The sequence below is a fragment of the Ailuropoda melanoleuca genome, chromosome 3, assembly GCF_002007445.2.
Source record: "Ailuropoda melanoleuca isolate Jingjing chromosome 3, ASM200744v2, whole genome shotgun sequence".
Classification (NCBI taxonomy): Eukaryota; Metazoa; Chordata; class Mammalia; order Carnivora; family Ursidae; genus Ailuropoda; species Ailuropoda melanoleuca.
This window is the reverse complement of record NC_048220.1, coordinates 50827190-50855082: the sequence shown is the minus strand read 5'-3', so window position 1 is coordinate 50855082 and position 27893 is coordinate 50827190. Positions and strand designations below refer to the sequence as shown.

General features: G+C 36.6%; 1 protein-coding gene and 1 pseudogene across 1 annotated transcript in view; one reads left to right on the top strand and one right to left on the bottom strand.

Moving 5' to 3' along the window:
* The first annotated feature begins 3661 nt into the window (after window positions 1-3661).
* ANKRD31 (ankyrin repeat domain 31) overlaps window positions 3662-27893 on the top strand; it is a 158380-nt gene continuing 134148 nt past the window's right edge. Inside the window, 4 exon segments of the mRNA XM_034656368.1 lie at window positions 3662-3765; window positions 15878-15951; window positions 21832-21938; window positions 27225-27265. Coding sequence (XP_034512259.1) covers window positions 3662-3765; window positions 15878-15951; window positions 21832-21938; window positions 27225-27265 — 326 coding nt within the window.
* On the bottom strand, window positions 14192-14304 carry LOC117801617 (annotated as a pseudogene).

Genomic DNA, 27893 nt, shown 5'->3' with positions numbered 1-27893 from the left:
TCAGGGTGACTGTCTGTTAGCATTTTAGCACATTTCATACCCTTCCATTTTTTCTCTATACTTAACCATGAAGTATTATATATATTTGTATACATAGTGTATGTACACATACAATTTTTGTTTAGTTATATAAAAATACATATATACTTTTGTTTTATTATAAAATATCACATGTATATATGTAATATATATAATTTTTGTTTTATACACACACACACACATATATATACAGTATATGGAAACTATGAAACATAATAATAACAGTCAACTGTGATGAACTACACAAGTCAAGACATAGGACATTACCAATTCTCTTGAGTTTCCTGTGAACACTGTTTTCTGAAACAAATATTGGTAGTGCATACTGATTATACCCTGTGATCTACTATCAGAACCAAGCATAACTTCTTACCCATTAGGTTTCTCAGTTTCTCGCTAATTTAATGGACTTCAATATTATGATATACCTTTTTGTCATTTATCAGAATAACAAGATGCCATTTAGTTATTCTCCAGAAGTTTTTTATCACAAGATGTTAATTATCTATTAGGTTACTATCCTAAATTTCATAGTACTATTGAAGTGTCTTCCTGTCTATTTTGTGCCATTTACATTAGCAATCAGTTTTCCTTTTTAACTAATTGATTTTTTCCCCTTTTCTTAGGGTCTCTTTAAATGTAAAAGAGTTCTCATTCCCTTTTTTAAAATCCCATATTTAATTGTTGAAAGAAATCAGGTCATTTGTCCTATAGAATTTCCCTACATCTTAGGCTTGGTAAATTTCATCTTCATGGTGTTAGTATATTCCTCTGTCCCCTCTCCCTGCATATAAATAACTGACAGTTCAATCTAGAGGCTTGATTAGATTCAGGTTTTTATCTTTTTTTTTTTTTTTTTTTCTGCTTAGACTACTTCATAGGCAAGTGCCATTTAGTCCTACAGTATTGTGCCAGGAGGTACATTTCTGGTTGTTGCACTTTCAGTGATAATATCACTTGGACTTAAGTGTTGTCATCCCGATTTGTGCATTATAAAATTCTCCATCAGCTTTTTACCTAGAAATTTAGGAATGATTTAAACATGGAAGATGTAGGTGGGCAGTTGTGAAAAAACAGAGGTCTAGTTCTTTACTTTTTTTTTTTTTTTACTGTTTTACCTAACTATTGCAGCTGTTGCTAACCATTGCCTAGATCCATTGTTTTGTGGGTTGCAAAATGATGATATTCTAATTCTGTTGTATCTCTTGTATTTGTTAGCTGTGATTTCTCTATAAAGAAAATTTTCCCTAATCAACTCTTTGGTCACCTTGAAATACTGATTGTATAGAAACATCAGGATAAATGGTTTATTTCCCCCGCCTTTATTAATTTTTAAAATAATAAAATGGTACCTATCAACCTTCTAAATTACCAATTATTATTTTAAAATGAAGTTCTGGATTTTTATACATTTGATGTGTTTCAGTTTATTTGAATGTTTAACTCAAACTAACGAATTCAAAAGAAAGCTGAGCTAAATTTCCTCTCAACGTTGTTTTGAGTATTTGGATTGTATCACACCTGAAAGGCCTGAGTACTTATGGATGGTTCAATTACATGACCCAACTCACCCTTTTTATCTCCTTAAATCAGTATGTGTATTTTTTCTTGTCATTTGCAATCTAGATTTCTAACACAGATCAGTCATTCTTCTATCTCTGTCCTGCAGTGAAGCTTTGGATTTTATAAAAACAAAAAACGTTTCCTTTAAAATCATGCTGGCATTTATGCGGGTCACTCTTGGCAACTCTCTTGAATAAAATAAAAGAACTGAAGATGCAAAAATAACTGACTCTTATCCACCAAAGGAGAAAGTATTTTATTTTTTTTTTAAAGATTTTATTTATTTATGTGACAGAGAGACAGCCAGCCAGAGAGGGAACACAGCAGGGGGAGTGGGAGAGGAAAAAGCAGGCTCCCAGCGGAGGAGCCCAATGTGGGACTCAATCCCAGAACGCCAGGATCACACCCTGAGCCGAAGGCAGACACTTAACGACTGCGCTATCCAGGCGCCCCAGGAGAAAGTATTTTAAAAAGGAATCTGAATTTCACACTTAGGAGTTTTCTGTACTTGGCTAGAGTTACCAGACACCTGGAGCAAGTCTTTCATAGTGCAAAGTCGCCTTCTGGTTTGGGCATTTAGAGCCACCCACCAGCCTTTTAATGGATATGCACTTCCATTGCTGGCAATACTTAACACTTTTTAACAAGTGGAAACAGAGTTAGATGATGATCGAAGGAGTAGGTGAGCTGGAGAGTGGATGGGAATTTAGGACTGATTTAAACATGATGATGTAGGTGGAGAGGTGAGAAAAACTTGGAGAGGTCTAGTTCTGTGCATATTTATTACTGTTCCACCTCATTTACAGGAGTGGAAATGAGGAATAATCAAATAAATTTAAAAGAAAATCACCAACCAAGTGTTTTTAAACAGCAGTGGTTTAAATATTATCTAAATAGTAAGATAAGAATGGAAAAGTCATTGCATGTAAAGAAAAGAGGAGTGAATTGGGGAGTCAGAAAACTCTAGTTCCATTTATGCAACAAACTTTTAAAGACCCAATATTGGCAAGACGCTGGAGTTTTCAAAGTGAACACTAAACACTTGATAGGGGGAAGGGGTTCTCATCCTCAATCTACCTCTCTTGGCAAATGGAGTTCACTTGGTTTTGTTTGAATTAAAAACTTTCAAATACACTGGAACACACCAAATATACAAAAATCTAATACTTCATTCAAAAGTTGAAATTGGCTATTTTTGGAAATTGCCAGACACTATCGTTCTAGAAGTTTATATAGAAAAAAAAAGCATTTATTCTCCTTTTCTACACAACCTGTATTTCAAGGCAATTAAAGAGTTAATGAGGAAAAAATACAATACAAAATACATCAGTTAGATGGGTTGATGATCTATAAACTTATGATAAACGTATTTGTCTGGCCTACCTCAAAGGACACTCGAGGAGGAGGTGTCAAAGGAATTAAGGAGAAAGGCAGCACTTGGACTGCAACACTCTTCTTTAGATTTGTAAGGTAACATTCTGGCTTCAGAATGTCGGACTGACACTGGGGGCTACCGGATCCGGCAGGAGCGGACAATTCTTTCCAGGTCTGGGTCTCACAAGCACGAGGCACATTGCAGGTAAGGTGACCTAAGTCTCTCTTCTAACAATGGCGTTAGGAAGGCTCGGTCTGCGGTCTTGCCTGTGGCACCGCTCCGTTTCTGGTCCCCACGACCGCGACCCCAGTCACTCCGCCCAGCGAAAGAATCGGTAAGAAAGCACAGAAAGCGGATGCGGTGGGGGCCACGCCCCAGGCGGCCGGGAAACCCAGAGCGGGCGGGCGCTCCGCCAGCCACTTCCGGCCACGGTGTCGGGGGGCGGGGCTGTGGCGCGCGGCTCCCCCTGCCGGCGGCGTGCGGCGAGGGGGGCCGAGCGGGACCGCGTCCCCGACGACGACCGTCGTTCCTTCGCTGTGGCCTCAACCCTCTGTACCAGGCCTGCCTCCCGCCTACCCCCTCGAATTTCATTTTTCACTCAGTTTCCCCCGGCCGCTCTTTCTTTTCGCTGGAAGCGGGGCGTTAGAGAAGGAGGATAAAAAAGGCTCAGGGTGCGAAGCGAAGATGGAGGAAGCCGCCCAGGCCCCAGACTGGGACAGTGATGAAACGGTGATAGACGGGTCGGTGACAGAGAGCGAGCTGGAAGAAGAGGAGCTGCCCTGGAGAAGGTGACCACCGTTAGCGCCAGGCCTTGGACAAGGCGCCCGCCATTGTGCTGGGTACTTGCTGTGGAGTGGCCCTCGGAGATTTGAGTAGAAATTATTACCAGATGAGTGTGTAATGGCAGGCGGAATTCGAGTCTTGTGAGGCAGCCAGGCCCGAGCTAAGAACTTGTAAATAAAGGAAACACAATCCCCCCACACTTTAGTTTAGGACAAAATGAGATTTACGGTAGATGGCTTTATGGCATCTAAAAAAAGAAAAAACAGAAACAAACAAAAACCTTTCCTCTTAGCCAGCGGCTAAGTCCTTTTGTACAGGCAAAAACTGTTGGGTCTAGATTTCTGAAATGCATTTTGCTTTAAGCAACTGGAAGCTCTGATCTAGGAGATGGTTAACATAATTTCAGGAAAAGAATGTGTGGTGGGGGAACCGTTTACGACTAAATTGGAAACGAATAGTTTTATAAGAATCAAAAAAAGATGGTAGTTCAGTTCATAAAAACCTTGAACATACCTAGTTCTCTGTGCTAGATCCAGGGGAACTATAGAAGAGATGAGGCCACTACCTTTGAAAAACCTAAAGGCCAGGGAGGACACACAAACAGATAATTTCTTTCTTTCTTTTTTTTATAAGCAGATAATTTCACTAAAATGTGAAAGTCCAGGGATGGAAGTATGCTTTGGCTGGTTTAAGAGCCCAGGTAGTCCTTAGAGATTGCTGGGCTTGACTTCTGAATACAGACTTGGAGGTGGGTTAGGAATTAGGCAGATGAAGAAGAGGTGTTCTAGGCTGAGGGAAGTACATGGGTAAAGGTGTTGAAGGGGAGATGACATAGCATTGCGTTGTGCGCTGGAATATACAAGTAGTTAATTCTTACTGAAGTGAAGTGTTAGATGGTGAGGTGGGGTGTGGTGAAAGATGACCCTGGAGAGGAAGGTAGGGTGAGATAATATAAGGCCTCGTGTATCTTGCGTGTGTATTTGTAAAATGTTAAGTGGAGGAAAAGCATAATCAGATTTTCGTTCACTCAAGCATGCTCTAGAGCAGGACTTTTCAAATTTTAATATCATTATAAAATCACTCCAGAATCGCATTAGAATGCAGAGTCCAATTCAGGAGTTCTAGGGTGGGATCTGAAATTCTGCATTTCTAGCAAGCTTCCAGGTTTAAGTCGGAATTATTTAGAGCAGAGATGATGATACCCAGGTATTCGGGTCATTTATATATACACACAGTAATATTTGCTCTTGGCGTATAGGGAGCATTTCGACTGATACATTGAGTCTTATAACAACCATCATAGTCAAGATCCAAAATAGACCCATTACTCCAAAAGAAACTCCCTTGTGCTGCCCCTTTGTACTTAAGTCCTCTCACCCATTTAAATTACTATTCTTATATGTATAATGTATCATTTTTTTAAATCTGTCTGATTTCAGTTTTCCCCTGTCTTTGGTTCTTAGCAGTTTGATAACAGTGTGTCTGCGCATGATTTTTTTGTGTGTTTTTCCTGTTTGGGGTTCACTGAGCTTACTGAATATATAAATTTATGTCCTTTAGCAAACTTGGGAAGTGTTCTGTCATGATTTCTTTGTATATTTTTTTCTATACCGATCTCTTTCTCCTCTTCTTCTGGGACTTCAGATGATATGAATGTTAGACCTTTTGATACTGTTCCCAAAACCCTGAAGCTGTATTAATTTTCTTCTCTTGGTTCTTCAGACTGTATAATTTCTATTGCTCTATCTCTGAAGTTACTTACTCTCCTTTATCATCTCCATTCTGTTGTTGAGCCCATCCAGTGAATTTTTAATTTCAGATACTATAATTTTCTCTTCTAAATATTTCCGGTGATTCTTTTTTATAGTTTTTATATCTCTGCTGAACGTCAGTGTTTTCATCTTTTTGATGACTGTTTACCTTTAACTCATAGATAATGATTATAATAACTGCTTTAAAGTCTTTGTCTTGTCATTCCAGCATCTTGGTCATGGGGTGTGGTTGGCCTCTGTTAATTATCTTTTCTCTCAAGAATTGGATTTTCCTCTTCCTTGCATGTTGAGTAATTGGGGATTATACCTATGTATTTTGAATCTTAGGTTCTGGATTCTTGGTCCTGTTAAAATCCTCTACAGGGTTGATTTTTGTTTTGACAGGCAATCAGCCTCATTAGGTTCTGACTGCACATTCTGTTTTGCGTCCTGTGGGTGTTGGTTACATCAGTCCAATTTTCAGAGCCTTTACTATGCTTTTTGAGTCTGACTCATGTACCACTCAAGGGTTAATCTGGGACTTGGGCAGTAGTTAATATCGTAGTTCAGTTCTGTAAGCCTTTGTTGTGTTTCTTTGAATCTGCTTCGCATAGTGGACAGCTCAGGGTTGAGCCTGAGACTTACATTGAATTGTATACAGAATTAGTTGATTCCCCTTTTCTGCTCGCTCTCTCTCTCACTCTCTCTCTCTCTCTTTTTCCCCTGCAGGAGTCTCATGCACCCTTCCTTCCCCATACCCACATGCTGGTTCATATGACCAGAAAGACAGATTTCTCTTAGCTTTCTTACTTCAGAGCAGTCCCTTCCAACTAAGGCCACCTCCAGCAAAAAGCGTTAAGAGAGAGAAGAAAATAAAAGAGATACTCTCCGAGAGAGACAGGTTTTCTCTTGGGTTTTAAGTGCCCAAATTGCCATGGTTGGTAGCAGTATATTTCTGAGACTAAAGAGGGAAAACAAATAAAACCCAGAGATTTCCCTCCACGCTTTCTGGCATTCAGGGATCCCTTTCCCTAGTCTTCTGGATAGAGATAGGAGGTTTCTTCTGGAGTTTTTGCTGTCTGAGCCCACTGTATGGTAGGATTAGGCCTTGGATCAAAGCTGGAGACAAATTAAGGACCAACAAAACAACAAAAAGAAACTGAAAATTCACCTATTATATGGTGTTTAGATTTTGACTTCAGTCCTCAATCTACCTGCTATTGTTTACTTTTCAGATGACTCAGGGAGCTTTTAAAAAATACTCTGAGTTTTTATGTAATGAGAGGAGAAATAGGCTTTAGGTGGCTCACTCTATCTTGGCTGGCCAATCTTTTCTTCCCTTGTGATTAATTTAAAATGCTTCTCTGCAATGCCGTACAGACATCATTTTTTCAGACCTCATAAGCTCAAGGTTAAAAACTAGTGGTCTTATTGGCATGGCAATATGGTCAGTCTAAGCATTGCTGGAACTGAATTGCTGGGGCCATTGTTTTTTGTTTTTTGTTTTCATCTTCTTTGCTTTTGTGCAGTTCATTTTGGCTGTTTTTTTATGCTCAAGGTTGCAACTTTAACTAGAATGAGGGACACAGATTCTAGTAAAGATCCCTAAGAGGCAAAACACAGTTTCATGTAGCTAAGTAATCCTTAAGTGTTGCAGCTCTTAAGGTCTTTTTGCTAAGACAGGAGAAAAGGTTTAATCACCTTTGGGATTAGGTAGGGCAAGGTTTATAAAGAACCAGGTTGCCAGGTGTGTTAATATTTGAAAAAACACTTTTTCGGAGTTTGGATTTAGTCCTAGGTTTCCTTCCCTCTGGAAACCATGTCTGAAAATGCATCCGGTCTTTTTTTTTTTTTTAATATTTTATTTGTTTATTAGAGAGAGAGAGTGCGAGAGAGAGCACAGGCAGGGGGAGGGGCAGAGGGAGAAGCAGACCTCCCCGCTGAGCAGGGAACCCACCATGGGGCTCAGTCCCAGGACCCTGAGATCACGTCCTGAGCCAAAGGCAGATGCTTAAATGACTGAGCCACCCAGGCGCCCTGCATCTGGTCTTTTTTGTGGCTTGGTAGGTGTTGCTATTCATCTTTTGTAAAAATTCAAGTTGCCGACTAATAAGATTTTGTCAGCTTGTAATTTGTTTTCTAAGAGGCGTGATCCTTTTTTTGTATATGTGCCCTGGGAGCTTTTTACCAACCCTTGTATTCTATTTCAGCCTCTGGTAAGGTTGACTGCTCTATAACATGAAGGGATGTATCTCAAATTAATCCTATGCAGTAGATTTAAACAGAACCGCGCCTTAGTTCATTCTTACGTGGATTTGTGTGTGTGTTCAGGTCATGTTTCTTCTGAACATTATAATTGCATATAGTAAAAAGCTAATTCAACACCATTACCCTGCAAGAGGAGTGTTAATTCTGTCCCTCAAGTCAGACCAACACTATCTTCATGTGAATTGTCTAGATAGAAAAATGCTTTGTTACAAAGGATATACCTGGGGAAGGAGGAAAAGAAAGCAAAGTACGAGGAGACAAGGATTTAATAATCCACATTAAATTGGTTAAAGAAAGCAATATTTGGGGGGCACCTGGGGGCTCAGTCGGTTAAGTGTCCAACTCATAATTTTGGCTCAGGTCATAACCTCATAGGTCGTGAGATTGAGCCCCACCTTGGGCTGCACACTCAACAGGGAGTCGGCTTGAGACTTTCTCCCTTCCTCTGCTCTTCCTCCTAATCGTGCCCATGTGTGCACATTCTCTCTTTCTCTCTCTCAAATCTTAGGAAGGCAGCGTGTGATGTAATGAGCACTGGGCAGTATATAAGACTGATGAATCACTGACTTCTACCTCTGAAACCAATAATATTATATGTTAATTAATTGAATTTAAATAAAAATAAATAAATCTTTAAAAAAAACCAAAGCAACATTTTGGTCAGGGTGTGTATCAAAATAGTGGCAACTCCAGTGATAACACAGTGGTACCAAGTACTATTTTTAGAATTGTTAAACTGAAAGGATATTTAATTAGATTTTTTATGAATCAGAGCCTTAGCAGGACATGAAGACTGTGCTATCAAAACTTTGATAACGAAATTGAAAACCTAATTGTCCCCCCAAATTTTATTGTACTTTTAACAAAACGGTGAACATTATCTGAAAATTTCAATCAGGTTTTCCCTGAAAGTTTTCCTTTTAACCCAGCCATCTAATTTCTACTTCCCTCTTCTGTTGTTACTACTTGGTACTCTCTCATTTTTCCAATATTTATAGGTAAATTTTATTGTTAAAATACTGCATCTGTGATGAAGTGGTCAGTGACTTTTAGAGTATTAGTTATTAATGTAGTCTAGTAGTTTGACTAGAATTCACTAAGAAGTTAATGTCTGTTTTCAGTTAATTTATTGACTGAACATGGATAAGTAATTTTCCTGGGCCCCATTCTTTTCATTTTCCTTTTAGTATCAAAAATAGTCCTGACTCCTCTCTTAAGGAAAAAAAAAAAAAAAACCCCAAAGATTTATGTGTAAGGAAATTATCTCAGAGGCATTTGCAGTAATGAAAAATTAAAAACAAATGTTTTAGAATTATATAATGGTTAAATAAATTATATCCTTATGCTTAAATAAATAAATCATATATCCTTTTGAGGGAGTATTATCAATATTTAATGATTTTAGGAAGAATTGTAGTGACATTGCAAATGTTTAAATACAATGCTAAGTGCGAAATGTAGTTTCTAAAACTTAATACAGATTGATCCAAACTTTGTGAAAGAATTTATGGTTCTGTCATATGTAAGCCTCCATAGAAAGCTGAAAAGAAATCCACCAAAGTCTTAATACAAGTAGACTTATAGGAAATTTCTATCTTCTTATTTATACTTATCTTTATTGCCCACATTTTCTATAGTTTTTTTGAATAGGTAATATATTTACATGGTTCAGGAAAGTTTTTTTAAGTATGAAAGGGTGTGTAATAAAAATCTCCTTTTCATCCCTATCTCCTCAGCCATTCTTCTTTTCCACAGGCAACCAATATATTTGATTTTTTTGTCTTCCCAGAGATATTTTCTAAGATATGTATATATGTTCTCAAACATATATAAAATTGTTTTCTAAAAATAGAAGCACTCTGTGAAAGGGTTTGGGTATTTGTAATCTTAATAACTGAATTATTTGGGTTTATCTCATAATTAGAAAAACTTTTTTTCCTTCATAATGATAAAAAAATCCCTCCTTGGTTTCTTTTATACTTTTTCTTTCATTTTAAACATTTACATTTTGATTCATGTAGGATTTTTTTCTGGAGTACGGTGTGAAGTATGGATCCAATGAAATTATTTTCTGGATGTCTCCTTCATTGTTCCAATATTTTTTTGAAAAATTCTATATTTTTCTCTGATTTGAGATGCCACCTTTTTAATGTACTAAATTCTTATATGTATGTGAGTTTATTTAGGAGATTTTATTCTGTTCATTGGTTTATCATTTTATGTGCTAGTTTCACATTTTAAAAGCATTTTATATCCAAAAATATTTTAATTTCCTATAGGTTATTATCTCCTTACTGTTATTTTAAAACATTTTCCTGGCTGTTCTTATTTATTTTACCACATTAACTTTAGAATCAGTTGTCTAGTTCAGTAAAAAGTCTTGTTGGTACTTTTATTGGTATAAAGTTAAGTTTATAAATTTACTTATGGAAAATTAACATCGTTATGTTACTTTTTTCACTCTTTTTATTAAGGTGCAATCTACATACAGCGAAATTCATTCTTTTTAATGTACAAGTCTGTGTGTTTCGATAAACACCTACAGTTGTGTAATAACCATTACCACTATGAAAATATAGAGCAGTCCCATTAGCCTCCACAATTCCTTCATGCCTTTTTTGTGTTATTTTTAGATTTAAAAAAAAACTTAAAAAATTTAAAAAGTAAAATAATTCTGTCTTTTAGGGACATTAAGATGAATAGATTTTTTTACTTCTTTTTTTAAAGATTTTATTTATCTATCTTTCCGCAGGGGGCGGCTGAGAACGAGCATGAGCACAAGCAGGGGGAGTGGCAGGCAGAAGGAGAAGCAGGCTCCCTGTGGGGCAAGGAGCCTGATGTGGGACTCGATCCTAGGACTCTGGGATCATGACCTGAGCCAAAGGCAGACAGTCAACCGACTGAGCCACCCAGGCATCCCTAGATTTTCTTACTTCTTAGAAATATGTGCTGTAGTAATGGTATTACCAGTATCTGAATAATAAAATTTTCATTCCTTGGTAATGGCCAATAGTAATTGAGCCAAAAAAGATGCTTTTTCTCCTTATAGAAGGAGCCAGCATTCACTCTCACAGACCGTGTGTTAGATTACGGACTGGAGTCCTTTTCATTATTAGTTTTGCTGGTGCTGAGAACTATAAGGAGGTATGGGTGGTGGTGTTGTTGTTGTTGTTGTTGTTGTTAATGATGACTTATTTTTCTTAGTAACCTGTTCTTTCTTCGTAATGTACGTGAGATTATGTATGTGATGTATATTTGTGTTTGGGAATGGAAAATAAGATAGTTCTGTAAGTTTTCTTATTCTCTCCCCCCCCTTTTTTTTTTTAAATTTCATAGTCATCTTTTGCTAAGCTTTTAAAACTGAGAATAGGAGTGCTTGGCTGGCTCAGTTGGAAGAGCATGTGACTCTTAATTTCAGGGTTATGAGTTCAAGCCCCGTGTTGGGTGTAGAGATTACTTAGATGAATAAATATTTTTAAAAAACTGGGTGAGAATCCACACAGTGGTATACTATGAATTAATAAAGAGGAATGAAGAAAGTCTCTTTCCCCTAGACTGACTGATCAATCTACTGGATTTACTGTTAAGGAAAAAAAAGTAAGTAAAGAGGTATATATAGAATGCTACTGCTTATGTAAGACTGGGTAAGGGTATGTATACTCCTATTGGTTATATTTTCAAAAACACATTGGAAGAATAAACCATACAATTTTTAAAAATGGGAAGTGAGAGAACAGATGGGTGAAGAGACAAGATGAGGCAAGGCTAGACTTCTCTAAATAGATCTTGTTTTATACATTTATGGTTTGCATAATTATAAAACAAAATTAAACCAACATGAAAAAACTTTATAAAAAGCAAGATTAAACAGGTGAACCTAATTATATATTGACTTGCTAGCATAATTACACCAAAAGAAACTAAGTGTCTTTTAAACATAGAATTAATCTATGCATGCCAGATAAGATGTACTCCAAGGACATAAAGAACTGCAAAATAACTTAAGTAATCATACTGTTAGTGATAATATTAATATTGTGGATTCTAAAAATGATACGATATCTTATTCTGGGAAGCTAGGGAAGACTAGTAGTGTATTAGTTTGCTCAGGCTGCCATAAAAATACCACACACCGGATGGCTTAACCAGCAGAAATACATTTTCTTATGGTTCTGGAGGCTGGAAGTCCAAGATCAAAGTGGTGGCGGGCTAGAACAATACTTTACTCACATAGAGAAGAGACAAAACAAGATCAGCTTCAGTAGTAGGTATTGGCCCCCACGGCTAGCAGTCACTCCCTGCAGTTGATGCAGGGCCATTGGTCTGCACACACTTCTCTTGTGCCACAGAATGACTTCATCTTGTCCCCATAGAGGACATACATAGTAGTGGGGTTTTCCAGATAACATATGACACATACACTTTCACATAAAGGAGTACACACCAGGTCTGAAACTGGGAAAGGTATTCCCATACAAGGTAATAAGTCCAGCACAGGCTGGGAGGACTCTAAATCTTGATAAGAAAGTGTTCCGGGCCCAAGGCTGAAGGGGGGCTGAAAGACTATGCACAAGACTACCTTTCTCAACACATACTTTATTATCTCCTGTAGGAAATACACACATGCATTCCAGCCCCAGTTAACTTGAATCAGATCAAACTTCTAGCTCTAATAACCAGTTTATAGGAAGTATATGAGATAGAGGAACATGTTTAATGACATGCAGTTAGAAAATTCAAAACATGGGAAATGGAAAAAAACCAGCCTAATTACTTCAACTATTAAATTGCAGTGGGGAGGTAATTTATATATTTAAAAAGATAACTTAGATATAGCAACCAAATGCAATGTGGGCACCTTGTTTGGCTCTTGATTTGAACAAAACAACTAAAAAGAAATAGTTGGGGAAATGTGACTACAATCTGTTTAGTTTTCCTTTGCTGTAGAAAAGCTTAGTCCTAAACTTAGCAACTTCTAACAGTAAACATTTATTATCTTGTAGTTTCTGTGGGTCAGGAATTCAGGAGTGGCTTCTCTGGGTTGTCAGGCTCACAGACTTACAAGGCTGCATTCATCTCTAGTTCTAGTCTTTGTCGTTGTCATGGTCCTCCTCCTCCTCCTCTACTCCTCCTCCTCCTCCTCCTCCTCCTCCTCCTTCTTCTTCCACTTCCTCCTCTTCCTCCTCCTCCAGATTTTATTTATTTATTTGAGAGACAGAACATGAGTGGGGTGAGACGCAGAGGGAGAAGCAAACTCCCCGCTGAGCAGGGAGCCCAGTATGGAGCTCAGGACTCCAGGATCATGACCTGAGCAGAAGGCAGACGCTTAACCTACTGACACACCCAAGCGGCCCTCTGGTCTTGAGGATTCACTTCCTGTATAGTGCTTGTTAAGATTCAGTTCTCTCTGATGGTTGACTGGAGGGTTCCCGCTTCCCTTGGTTTCTTGGCACATGGGATTCTCCAGAGTGTTTCACAGCATGGCAAGCTAACTTCCATGAGAGGGAAAGCAACATGAAAGCCAGTGTGTTTCTCAGAAGTAACATCCTAACATGTTTGCCATATTCTTTTCATTAGAGGATCCAGTCTTTACCCAAGAGAGGGGTTCACACAAGGGCATAAATACCAGGAGCCATTTCAGAGGCTGTTTACTAAAGACTGTAAATTCAGTAATATTAAAGAATTACTGGCTTTTTAGAAGTGTGATAATTATGGTTATTTTTTAAAAGGTGTAGTTATTATAGTATTGTTTTGAAAAGTATCCTTATCTTTTAGGGTTGCATATTGAAATATTTCTAGGTGTAATGGCATAAGATGTCCAGGACATATTTCAGAATAATCTAGTGAGGGACTGGCAGGAACAGAGAGGATGGCAGAAGGATTATAGAAGAAATAAGACTGTCTGTGTACCGGTAATTGATGAGCCTAGACGATAAGTATACTATTGTCTCTTTTGTTGTTGTTTGTAATTTTCCTTAAAAAAGTGAAAAGCAGAATGAACAAGTAGGGAAACAAAAGAACCCAGTTAGTACCGAATCATATATTCATGCCTTACTACATAGTTTTATTCTGAAAAGATTTTTTTAAATTTTATTTTTTATCACCGTAAAAAATATGTATTATAAAATTTACCATTGTAACCATTTTTAAGTATACAGCCCAGTGGCATTAAGTACATTCACATTGTTGTGCACCCATCAGCACTATCTGACTTTAGAACTTTTTCATTTTCCCAAATTAACACTTTGCACCCATTAAACACTAACTCCCCATTCCTCCCTGCTCCCAGTCCCTGGCAACACCATTCTACTTTTGATCACTATGGCTCTGACTACTTTAGCTATGTCATATAAGTGGAATCATATAATATTTATCCATTTGTGTCTGGTTCATTCACTTAGTATAATTTTTTTAAAATATGGAATGCTTAATGAATGTGTGTATCATCCTTGCGCTGGGGCCATGCTAATCTTCTCTGTATCATTCCAATTCGTATTTTAGTATATGTGCTGCCAAAGCAAGCACTGGTGTGTTTTTAAGGTCTGTCTATGTTAGAGCATGTATCAGTATTACCTTCCTTTTTAAGGCTGGATAATACTCCATTTCAGGTATATACTGCATTTTGTTTATTAACTTATCTGTTGATGAACACTTGGGTTGCTTCCACCTTTTGGCTTCTGTGAATAATGCTTCTCTGAACAGGAGTGTACAAATATCTTTTCAAATCCCTGCTTTCAGTTACTTTGTGTACATACCCAGAAATGGAATTACTAGATCAAATGGTGGTTAAAGATCTCTTTTTTGATGAACAACCATACTCTTTTCCACAGTGGTTATACCATTTTAAATTCCCACCAGCAATGCACAGGAGTTCCAATTTCTCCATATCCTTGCCACTACTCGTTATTTTCTGTTTTGTTTTTTTATCATAACCTAATGGATGTGATGTGGTATCTCACTGTGGTTTTGATGTGCATTTTCCTAATATTTAGTCGTGTTGAGCATCTTTTTGTGTTCTTGGTAGTCATTTGTACGTCGTCTTCGGATAAATTTCTTTTCAAGTCCTTTGCCTGTTTTTGAAATCTGTAAGGTGTTTTTTTTTTTTTTAAACAGAAAAGATAAACACTTCCATCTGCCTACAAGCATAGTGGCATATCATTACTATTTTTTAGTTTTGTATTTGTCACTGGATTTGAAACTTCTTTTTTTTTTTTTTAAAGATTTTATTTATTTATTTGACAGAGATAGAGACAGCCAGTGAGAGAGGGAACACAAGCAGGGGGAGTGGGAGAGGAAGAAGCAGGCTCATAGTGGAGGAGCCTGATGTGGGGCTCGATCCCATAACGCCAGGATCACTCCCTGAGCTGAAGGCAGACACTTAACAACTGCACCACCCAGGCGCCCCTGGATTTGGAGCTTCTTGAGGGGATGGACTGTATGTCTTCTCTCTGTTACCTTAGTATTGCTTAGAAGATAGTAAGAAGTGAATCCAAAAACTGAAATAACTCTATCATTTTTATTCTGAAAATACACACTCAGATTCAGTCCTGGGATTTAAATGTGAAGGAGAAAACCTACCAGCACTGTTCCCTCAAATCATCTCATTTCGTCTCTGTTCAGAAACTATATTGATATTCGTTCCTTACTCCCAAGTATTCAGAAATAACAGGGTATTATAAAATGAACTTGGGGGGCGCCTGGGTGGCTCAGCGGTTAAGCGTCTGCCTTCAACTCAGGGCGTGATCCCAGCGTTCTGGGATCGAGCCCCACATCAGGCTCCTCCGCTATGAGCCTGCTTCTTCCTCTCCCACTCCCCCTGCTTGTGTTCCCTCTCTCGCTGGCTGTCTCTATCTCTGTCGAATAAATAAATAAAATCTTTAAAAAAAAAATGAACTTGGCCATATGAATAAGTCTGTATTTTTCATCTTATATAAGTTTTTAATTAAAGGGTACACATCTGAAAAAATATTTTGGTGTAGATATTAATAGTGTGGTGCAACTTAGAATTTTTAACAAGTTTAGGTATAATAAAAAATTGTGGTTAAATTGTTAGTCTGTGTTTAGGAAACATAATCTAATCTCTTTTGGTATTTTAAAGGTTGTTCTTTGATGACGACACATCTCTTAGATCTGAGTTCAGTCTCCCTCCTGGTATAAGTGGAATGTACAAAGGTGAGAAATAATTGTTTTTCACTAAGTCCCTTTAATTTGCCAAGTGTTATTATTCTATCAACTTCTCCTTTTATGGTTAGTTTTGTTTTTAACTTTACACAGAATTAGTTTCTTATACTTATCTGTAAGAGACCCTCAGGTCTATTAAGGTCTGTGACTATAAGGATGGTAAGGGGAATTATAACTTCTGGAAGATGTTTATGACTCCTAGAGAGGGCTTCAGAGATATGCAAGTGACACCCAGATAGCTCTTCTCCTTGCAAAAATTTCCAGCTTAACCCTAGAACTTGTTTATTTGCAAAAGTGAATAGTACTTTTTAATAACCAGTCTGATTATTCAGACTGAAATACCAGATATCCTTGGTATAGTCATATATATTTAATTTTTTAAATTTGAGTATAGTTGACACATGATGTTACATTAGCTTCAGGTGTATATCATAGTGATTTAGCTTTATGGGTTATGCTAGGCTCACCACAGTTTTAGCTACCATCTGTCACATACAATGTTATTATAGTATTATTGACTATATTCCCTATGCTATGCTTTTTATTACTGTAACTTACTTATTCCACAGCTGGAAACCTGTATCTTCCACTACCTTTTACCCATTTTGTCCATTCTCCCAACCCCTGTACCCTCTGGCAACTGGTGCCCTCAGTTTGTTCTCTGTATTTATAGGTCTAGTTCAGCTTTTTTTGTTTGTTTGTGAATTCATTTGTTTTGTTTTTTATTTATTTTTATTTTTTTTTAAAGATTTTATTTATTTATTTGACAGAGAGAGACAGCCAGCGAGAGAGGGAACACAAGCAGGGGGAGTGGGAATTTACACATTCAGAACGCCAGGCTCATGCCCTGAGCCAAAGGCAGACGCTTAACGACTGCACCACCCAGGTGCCCCTGTTTTGTTTTTTAAATTCCGTTTTGCTTTTTAGATTCCCTGTATGAGTGAAACCATATGGTATTTGTCTTTCTTAGTGTGGCTTATTATACACTAATGACAAAGTAGCAGAAAGAGAAATTGAGAAAACAATCCCATTTATAATTGTAGCAAAAAGAATAAAACACCTAGGAGTAAACTTAACCAAGGAGGTGAAAGACCTGTATTCTGGAAATTATGAAATACTGATGAAAGAAATTGGAGATGACACAAACAAAGAAAGAAATTCCATGATCAGGGATAGGAAGAATTAATATTGTTAAAATGCCCATATCAGGGGTGCCTGGGTGGCTCAGTCATTAAGCGTCTGCCTTCGGCTCAGGTCATGATCCCAGGGTCCTGGGTTCGAGCCCCGTGTTGGGCTCCCCGCTCAGCAGGAAGCCTGCTTCTCCCTCTTCCACTCGCCCTGCTGGTGTTCCCTCTCTCTCTGTGTCTCTCTGTCCAATAAATAAAATCTTTAAAAATAAATAAATAAAATAAAATAAAACAAAGCAAAATAAAATAAAATGCCGGTATCACGCAAAACAATTTACAGATTCAGTGAATGCTTATCAAAATACCAACATTTTTTACAGAACTAGAACAAATACTAAAATACATATAGAACCACAAAAGAGCCCTGAATAGCCAAAGCAATCTTCAGAAAGAACAAAGTTGGAAGTGTCACAATCCCACATTTCAAGATATACTACAAAGCTGTAGTAATCAAAACAGAATGGTACTGGCACAAAAGATTGATGGAACAGATTAGAGAACCCAGAAATAAACCCACACTTATAGGATCAGTTAATCTATGATAAATTAGGCCAAGAATATGCAATGGGAAAAATACAGTCTTTTCAAAAATGGTGCTGGGAGAACTGGACAGCTACAAGCAAAAGAATGCAACTGAACCAATTTCTTATACCATACATGAAAATAAACTCAAATGGATTAAAGATTTAACTGTAAGACCTGAAACCATAAAAACCCTAGAAGAGAACACAGGCAGTAATTTTTCTGATATCGGCCCTAGTAACATTTTTCTAGCTAAATATGTCTCCAAAGGCAAGGGAAACAAAAGCAAAAATAAGCTATTGGAACTACATCAAAATAAACTTTTATACAGTAAAGGAAATCATCAACATAATGAAAGGCAACCTACTGAATGGGAGAAGATATTTGCAAATGATAGATCTGATAAGATATTTGCAAATGATAGATCTGATACATTTCTAAAATGTATAAATAACTCAATACCTAAAACAACTCAATACCTAAAAAACCAAACAATCCAAGTAAAAAAATGGGCAGAGGACCCAAATGACATTTTTTTTTTAGACATGCAGATGGCCAACAGACATATGGAAAGATGCTTAATATCACTAAGTGTTGGGGAAATGCAAATCAAAACCACAGAGAGTTACCACCTTAGATCTGTCAGAATGGCTAAAATAAAAAAGACAAGAAATAAGAAGTGTTGGTGAGGATATGAAGAAAAAAAGGAACCTTTGTGCCCTAATGGTGGTAATGTAAATTGGTGCAACTGTAAAAGAAAACAGTGTGGAGGTTCCTCAGAAAATTAAAAATAGTAATACCATATGATCCAGTAATTCCACTGCTTGGTATTTACCCAAAGAAAATGAAAACACTAATTCAAAAAAAAATATATGCACTCTTAGGTTATTGCAACATTATTTACAATAGTCAGGATATGGAAGTAACCTAAGTGTTCATTGATAGATAAATGGATAAATGGATAAAATGGATAAAAAAAGATGTGATGTGATGTGTGTGTGTGTGTGTGTGTGTGTATATATATATAGTGGAATAGTACGCAGCCACGAAAAAAGATGAGATCATGCCATTTGCAACAGCATGTATGGGTATTATTCTAAATGAAAGAAGTCAGACTGAAATGATTTCACTGATATGTGGTACATACATTTTTTAAAAGTACCTTTTACTTACCAATTTTCTTTTTTTTAAAGATTTTATTTATTTATTTATTTGACAGAGATAGAGACAGCCAGCGAGAGAGGGAACACAAGCAGGGGGAGTGGGAGAGGAAGAAGCAGGCTCATAGCGGAGGAGCCTGATGTGGGGCTCGATCCCATAGCGCCAGGATCACGCCCTGAGCTGAAGGCAGACGCTTAATTGCTGTGCCACCCAGGCGCCCCTACTTACCAATTTTCTATACATCATGAGTCCACTTCTAGGTCATTTTAAATGCTTCTAGAAAAATGTATCACTGATCATCACAGTTCAAAAAGATCAATTTTACATAGCTGTTTAAGGGGTACATTATTTCCTTTTATGCTTTCTTCTTGTGAGCCATTTTTTTATTTTCAAGGATGTCTGAAAATAGGTATGGAAAAAAAGAAAAACTTCTTAAGCACCACAAAGATCTTTTATATATAGGTCACAGAATCTTTTCACTGTACATAATCTCACTTGGTACTCCAATGGCAAGTTGCAGTTTCATCTAGGAGGGATTTTTCCTACGTGTAGTTGGAAGAGGCAACGTGCAATAGTAGTCTCCAGAACTTGCTCTTATGTTATATAAAGTACCATGAGGAAGAAGTTAGAGGTATGTTTTAATATTCCAACCAAGTTTTTTCTTTGCTTTCCTTCTTTTTCTTTCCTTTTCCAAATTGATGGATTTTTATTATTTTTGCTAATTATTAAAAGAATAAAAATTTTCTAAATACAAAATTATATAATGTAGAAAGGGTAAGGCCCCACCCCCTATGCTTCCCTGCAATTGCACTCCCAACAATTGCCAGTGTTTAGTATTTATGTATTTTTCTAGACTTCTGTATACCAATATGAATATCTTTTTTCGTAATTCGTATTGTGTTAAATATATTTCTCTCCTTGTTATATTGATCTTCCTCAACCTTTTAAATTGCTACATGTTATTCTGTATGAATGTACCCTTATTTAATGAATTGATAATATTTTTGGTATTTCTCAATACTGTAATAAATGTGAATATTCTAATATTTACACCTTTGCCTGCTTTTCTGATTATTTCCTTAGTATAACTAGCTAAAATTAGATTTGTTTTTAAAGGATGGACAGATGTCAGATCTTGTCACATACTACCCCTAAAAAAGATGGCTTTTTCTTTTAGATCCAACAAAGGATATATTCAGGCTTTACCAAACTGCCAAATAAAAAATATCTGATTATTTTAATTTGCATTTTTTAAGAATACCAAGGTTAGACATATTTTAATATTAACTATTCATAGTTTTTGTGTATGTGAATTGCCTTATATCTCTCCTAAATTATTCTCATTTTATTATTGATTTATGAAACCATTTATATATTAAAGATAATGAAACTTTGTCATGTATACATTGCGAATAGTTTCACTCAGTTTCCTAGTTAACTTCTAATGTTATTCATGATACTTTTTGTATGCAAAAATTGTAAGGTTTATTTATTTCAAAGATTTTATTTATTTGAGAGAGAGAGCAAGAGTGCAGGGTGTGGGGGTGCGGGAGAAGGGGCAGAGGGAGAGGGAGAAGCAGACTCCCTGCTGGGCAGGGAGCCCCATATAGGTAGGGCTCGATCCCAGGACCCTGAGATTGTGACCTGAGCCAAAGGCAGACGCCTAACCAACTGAGCCACCCAGGTGCCCTTAAGTTTTTATAAGTAAAACCTCTGTCAGTCTTTTCTTCTGGGGTTTCTTGGTTTTTTCAAACTTGGAAATATTTTACCTACCACAAGACCATAAAAGTTTTTCTTTTATCTTTATTTATATTTATTCATCTTGTTGTCACTGTTTAAAATACCATTATTATTTTATATTAAATTCTCAGATACATGTAAGTCTATTGTCCACTTCTTGTTTTCATTGTTCTAGTTGACTATATTTAGTAATGTGCCATCACTATTTTATCAACCTTAGCTTTTAGTACATTTCTTTATCTGGAGGGAAGGTAATCCTCTTACACATAGTAACTGGCTATAGCATTCATTCTGAGCTTCTTTGGTACAAATCTCAGTGACGTATGAGACTACCCATTGCGATCGTACCCTTTTCCGTCTTTGGTTGGTGGGATTTGCTCTGAGCTGGGTGGTTTTCTGAGATTCTCACAGAAGAAATCCATATAGTTATTTCTGAAGGAGCTGCCCTTTCCCCATGTAGGGTGACATGCTGTTTACCAATGTTTGGTTTCCCTTTAATCTGTTCTCATCTTCTGATCTGTAGTGGGTATATTTCCTTTTTTCTCATTGTTGCTTCAGATTTTCTTTTAAAAAAACTAATTAAAAAAACAACAACAACTAATTTCTTTGGATTCTTTTTAGGAATTGGGAAGGGAAGAAAAGTTAAAATATGAGCTTGCTTTCCCATCTAAAAAACACAGACTCTGGGGGCACCTGGGTGGCTCAGTTGTTAAGCATCTGCCTTTAGCCCAGGGCATGATGCCAGGGTCCTGGGATTAAGCCCCACATCGGGCTCCCTGCTCCGCTGGGAGCCTGCTTCTTCCTCTCCCACTCCCCCTGCTTGTGTTCCCTCTCTTGCTAGCTGTCTCTCTCTCTGTCAAATAAATAAATAAAATCTTTAAAAAAAAAAACAAAAAACCACAGACTCTGTTTTTGGATTATATACTAGCATTATGAGTTTTTAAAAATGACCTCACATAGAATTTAAAAAAAAGAAAGTATTCCCTCTAGGGGGGTTTAAGTCTCTATATTGTCTCTGTGTATCCTTTGCGTTCATTCAACCTGAAACAGATATCAAGTATTGTTTTATTCCAGTGTAGTATATGTGTCTCTTTGAAATTAATAACTTAAAAACTTTAATATATAGAAGTGGCAGTTAGGAAATTACAGTTTACAAAATAATTCTTAATGACATTTTTTAGTTTCTGTAAAACGATGGAGTCATTGTCAAAGCAGAGCGATAAAACTGTTGGAAGTGATTTATGATTTTATTTCATTCTAGGCACACCTTCTCCAGAGATTAAACTTGCGTTCAAATTCAGAGAGGATCCACAAGAGCAAAAGAGTAAAAATAAGATAATGCCTCTTAATGAGAATGTAGTCTTACAGGTATGTAGCATATTGATTAAATACATACTTATTAAAAATTGGAAGTGCTATTTCAAAGAGTGGCAAATTACTAATGATTAATTCTTTTTGTCTGTTATTTTCTTTCTTCTCTTACTCTGTTTTTACCCTTTCTTAGCTAGTCATTCTGTTTCTTGGTTGCAGCTTTGGTTAAAGGCAGTTGTTTTAAAAGGGGGTGTTTAAAATATTTCATTTCTTCCTTTTTCCTTTCCTTTTTTCTCTTTCAGGTAGAGAGGTGGAAGTGAGAAAAACAGAAGGTTAAAACAGAATATAATAATTACCGTTTTCATCTCCATTGTCTGTTAGAGATCACTTTACATTTGTGAAGAAGATTTTAGTCTGTGTGGTATAATTTGAGATATGAGCTACTGAAAGTCCCTTCTATTATCTTACCTGTGTGTGAGTGCATGTGTATGTGTACACACTTACATACACAAATTTTTATTTGTTTCTTTTTAATGCAGTTGCCCTGGGGAAAGATTAGGGGTGATTTAGTTAGCACCATGGTATAAATAAGCCAGCTAACCAGAGATACTTACAAAGTCTTAAGGAAGTAAGGGAAGATAGATACATTTTTTTCCTCTGAGGATAAAAGGTAACATTTTTATTGATTGTTTTGAAATAAAATATTTATTCACACACATATGTTTTTATGAAAGAAGAATGTTAATTTTACACAGATTGAAGACTCAAGGAAAAATTGCATAGTTTCCTTTTTAGAATAAGACAACTCAGCTCTCTTTTTATTATATTTGAAACATTCTCATCAGAGAGATACTATATCTTGAATCTCAAAGTTGTTTTTTTTTTTAATTGAAGAATAATTGGTATACCGTACTGTATTAGCTTCAGGTGTATAACATAATGATTTGATGTTTACATACATTATCAGATGGTCAGCATAGTAGGTTTAGTTACCAGCAGTCACCATACAAAGTTGTGACAATATTATTGATTATATTCCCTATACTGTACGTTATATCCCCATATCTCATTTATTTTATAACTGGAAGATTTTACCTATTACTCCCCTTTACCTATTTTGTCCATTTCCCCATCCCCCTCCTCTCTGACAACATCAGTTCTCTGATTTATCAGTCTGTTACTCTTTTGTTTTTGTTCATTTGGGGTTTTTTTAAGATTCTGTATATAAGTGGCATCATATGGTATTTGTCTTTGTCTGTCTGACTTACTTCACTTAGCATAATGCCCTGTAAGTGTATCCATGTTGTTATAAATTACAAGATTTCATTTTTTATGACTAAGTAATATTCTTGGGGGGCGTGTGTGTGTGTGTGTGTGTGTATTTAGGTTACTTCTTCATTATTGGAAATAATGCTGTAATGAACGTAGGGGTGAATGTGTCTTTTTGAATTCCTGTTTTAATTTTCTTCAGAAAAATACCAAGAGGTGGAATTACTGGATTGTATGGCAGTTTTTTTGGCAGTTTGTATGGCAGTATTTTTAATTTTTTGAGTAACCTCCACACTGTTTTCCATTGTGGCTGCACCAGTTTCCATTCCCAATGACAGTGCATGACAGTTCTCTTCTCTCCATATCCTTGCCAACATTTGTTGTTTCTTGTCTTTTTGGTTTTAGCCATTCTGACAGGTGTAAAGAGATATCTCATTGTGATTTTGATTTGCATTTCCCTGATGGTTGGTAGTGTGTATCTTTTCATGTGTCTGTTGGTCACCTGTTCATCTTCTTTAAAAAAATGTCTGTTTGGGTCCTTGGCCACTTTTTAATTGTACTGTTTAGTTTAGGTTTTTGTTGTTGTTGAGTTCTTTATTTTGCTGTTGAGTTTATGAGTTCTGGATGTTAACCTCTTATCAAATATATCATTTGCCAATATCCTTTCTCATTCATTAGGTTTCCTTTCATTATTCTAGTAGTTTCCTTCACTATATAAAAGCCTTTTATTTTGTTTTTATTTTATTTTTATTTATTTATTTTCGAGAGAGTGAGTGAGTGAGTGTGGGGGAAGGAGGGGAGCAGAGGGAGAGGGACAGAGAGAATCCCAGCGAGGCTTCATACTCAGTGAGGAGCCTGACACGGGGCTCAATCCCACAATCCTGAGACCATGACCTGAGCCGAAACCAAGAGACAGATGCTTAGCCAACTGAGCCACCCAGGTGCTCCATGATTTCAGTCTTTTATTATTTATTTATTTATTTATTTTTAAAGATTTTATTTATTTTTGCGACAGAGATAGAGACAGCCAGCGAGAGAGGGAACACAAGCAGGGGGAGTGGGAGAGGAAGAAGCAGGCTCATAGCAGAGGAGCCTGATATGGGGCACGATCCCATAACGCCGGGGTCACGCCCTGAGCCGAAGGCAGACGCTTAACCGCTGTGCCACCCAGGCGCCCCTTCAGTCTTTTAAATCAAGAGTTGTTTTGTGGCCTAATATGTGATCTATCCTGGAGAATATTTTATGTGCACTTGAGAAGAATACGTATTCTGTTTTTGGATGGAATATTCTGTATATATCTGTTAGGTCCATCTGTTCTGGGCCATTGTTGGTGTCATTCAAAGCCATTGTTACCATGTTGATTTCTTTCTGGAAGATGTATCCTTTGATGTAAGTGGGATGTTAAAGTCCCCTAGTTTTATTGTATACTGTCAGTTTGAGAGAAAGTTATTTTAAACAGATGTTATCAGTAACAGATCAGTAAATAAAACACTTAATGCCAGGAATGTTTATTCTGCTATACAGAATGTGAAGATAGTTTGTGTGAAATACTTGATGCCTTCTGGCGACCCAGGGTTGCTTAGGCTGATTTGACTGTCTAGAGTTCTTCCACTCCACTCCCAGTGATCCATGATTCTGTTGAAGAGAATGGTTTCAGATATTGGGTGATTGTTTTTTGGTGGAGGATATATAAATAGATTTGCCTCTTTTCCAAATCAGCACAATTAATTTAAACTCTTTTTCACCTCCTACACCCTACCCCCAACAGTTGAAATAAAACAAAAACTGTACAGCTTAAGGGACCATCAGAATATAGGGGTAGTAAGGGCAGGAGAAAATGACAGTCACATGAATCAAAAGGATAGATAGCAATTTGGATCCCTTAGGTAAGAGCTGATTGAAATGTATCCTTGTGTTTTGTTAATTAACAAATGACCAACTGCATGCCCCCATTATATTCAGAGGCATTAGCTGTTAAGTGTTTTTTTGTTTTTGTTTTTGTTTTTTTGCCTATGAAGGAGGGGGGAAAATCGGCTGTCAGGAGCAAACTTCCTTTTTTACTTCCATTCTTATTTTTTGCACTTTCCTTATGGTCAAGTCACAGATCTATAGTAAGGGAAATGAACTGGGTATTACAGGTATTTGAATGTGTTATTTTGTGAAGATGTAGAAATAATCTAGTAAGTATATAAGTATTCTCTATTTAATTAATCCTTGGAAGTTTCTAGGTTTACTTCTTGAAATTCTTTCTTGTCTCTGCACCTCTGAGCTTTGTAAGGTCTGCCTGAAATGTATATATATGTGGAACCAATGTGATAACCTTGAAGTATGTAAAGATGCATTATCAGTAGGTAACAGTGAATGTTCAATGGAGAAGATTGAGGTTCTCACAGTACTTTGTGTTTTCCTGTTATTATGGCTCTTCACTGATCAAACAATGCTTAGAAATTCAGGCTAAAGGCTTTGTTTTCAGAAAGCTTTGTTATTGATTGTAGAAACATAGAAGGCCCCCAAAGAGAGACCTTTTTCTAAAGGTGCTCTTTGATGGTAACAAGATATTAAATGTAAGGATTCCTTTTAAAGTGGTAAAAGCCAGTATGCTGTAATACTTAAAATGGAGTCATTTTATCAGTGCATTTGATCTTTTTTTTTTTTTGAAAGGGACACAACTTCAGATTTTCTGGCATGACTTCAGAATTAGGCAAAAGTCATTTAGCATTTAACATTGTAACACAGAGATTGTATGATTTTTGGCCCTTGGGGGAAATATTAAAACTGAAAACCTGACAAGAATGGCTTATCAGAACCATTATGGATTAATGAACTAGGAATAAAAACCGAGAAGAAAACATTGGGGAAAAGTATCATAACGTTGGATTTGGCAATGATTTCTTGGACATGAAAGCCCAGCAACAAAAGAAAAAATAAATAAAGCTAGAATCATGAAAATTAAAAACCTTTGTGCATTAAAGGACACTATCAACAGATGAAAAGGCAACCCAAGGAATGGGAGAAAATATTTGTAAATCATGTATCTCAGGAGGGATTGCTACCCAGAATATATAAAGACTCTTACAACTCAGCAGCAAAAAAACCAAACAATCTGATTTAAAAATGGACAAAGGGTATGAACAGACATTTCACCAAAGAAGATAGACTAGTGGCCAATAAGCACATGAAAAGATGTTCAGCATCATTAATCATTAGGGAAATGCACATCAAAACCACACGGAGATCCCATCTCACACTCATTATGCTATGATAGCTGTTACAAAAAACCCCAAAATCACCAGTGTTGGTGAGGATGGTGAGGATGTGGGATTGGCATTCTTTCTCATTGCTGGTAGGAAATGTAGAATGGTGCAGCTACTGTGGAAAATGGTATGGTGATTCTTCCAAAATTAAACATAATATCATATGATCCAGAAACTCTACCTCTGGATTTATACCCAAAATAAGTGAAAGCAGGGACTCAAAAATGTATTTGTACATCCACGTTCATTGAACCATTATTCACAGTAGCAAAAAGGTGATAACAACCCAAGCATCCACCAACAGATGAATGGATAAACAAAATGTGTTACATACATACAACCTAATTAGAAAGTGAGGAAATAGTGATACGTGGTACAGCATGGGTCAACCTTAAAGACGTCATGCTAAGTGAAATAAGTTCAGTCACAGAAGGACAAATATTGTATGGTTCCTTTTATATTAGGTACTTAGATTAGTCAAGGTAGAGATGAGTAGTAGAAAGAAAGGAGTAGGGTAGATACCAGGGAGAAGGGTGAGTGGGGAGTTAGTGCTTAATAGGTGTGGAGTTTCAGTTGGAAAAGCTGAAAAAGTACTCCAGATGGATGCTGGTAATGGTTGTACAGCAGTATGCACAAAATTCCACAGAACTGTGTGTGTAAAAATGGTTAAAATGGTGAATTTTATGTTATACGTATTTTACCACAACAGAGAAGATGCTAAGAAAGAACAACACAAGAATTATTTTAAATGTTAAATTTTTAATTGTTGCATTGTATTAGCATTTATCAGTTAAAAGAAAACTACCTTTTTTCCCCCTAGCAACCTCAAGATGAAATGGAACAAAGTCAAGCTCTGTTCCAGTAAGTATACTAATTTTTGGCTTTATTACATTGTAGGGTTTTTTTTTTTTTTTTGGTAGTTTTGCACTCTAAAGTGAATCTTTGTTTTCTTAAGAGTTTTAGAATTATTGTATGTTTTTTAATAATTGCCCCTTCAGCAGCGTAAATGTTATTTTTAAACATTCTAGATAAGTTTCGTTTCATGAGAAAGATTGTTTCAGATTAAGTTGATTTTCTGTCTATTAATATTATTTAAAAAGAAAATTTATAGCATAGCCTGAAGGAAGAATTTGTAGACCTTACTGAAATTAGGCTTTATAGGACCATTGTACTTTAAAAGACTTTATCCTTTCAGTTCTTTTAAAACCGTGGTTGTCAGAGTATGGTCTGTGGACCCCTTGGGAGTCCTTGAGACTTTTTCCAGAGGGTCTTTGAGGTCAAAACTATTTTCGTAATAATACTCACACATCATTTGCCTATTTCATAGTACTGACATTTGCACATATAGTGCTAAAGAAAATGGTAAGTGAAATGCTGAAGCCTTAGTAGGAATCAGGGCAGTGGCACCAGATAGTACTAGTAGTTGCTGTATTTTTCACTGCCATGAACTAGCAGTTAAAAAAGAAAAGGTAGGAGAAAAGCTAGCTTC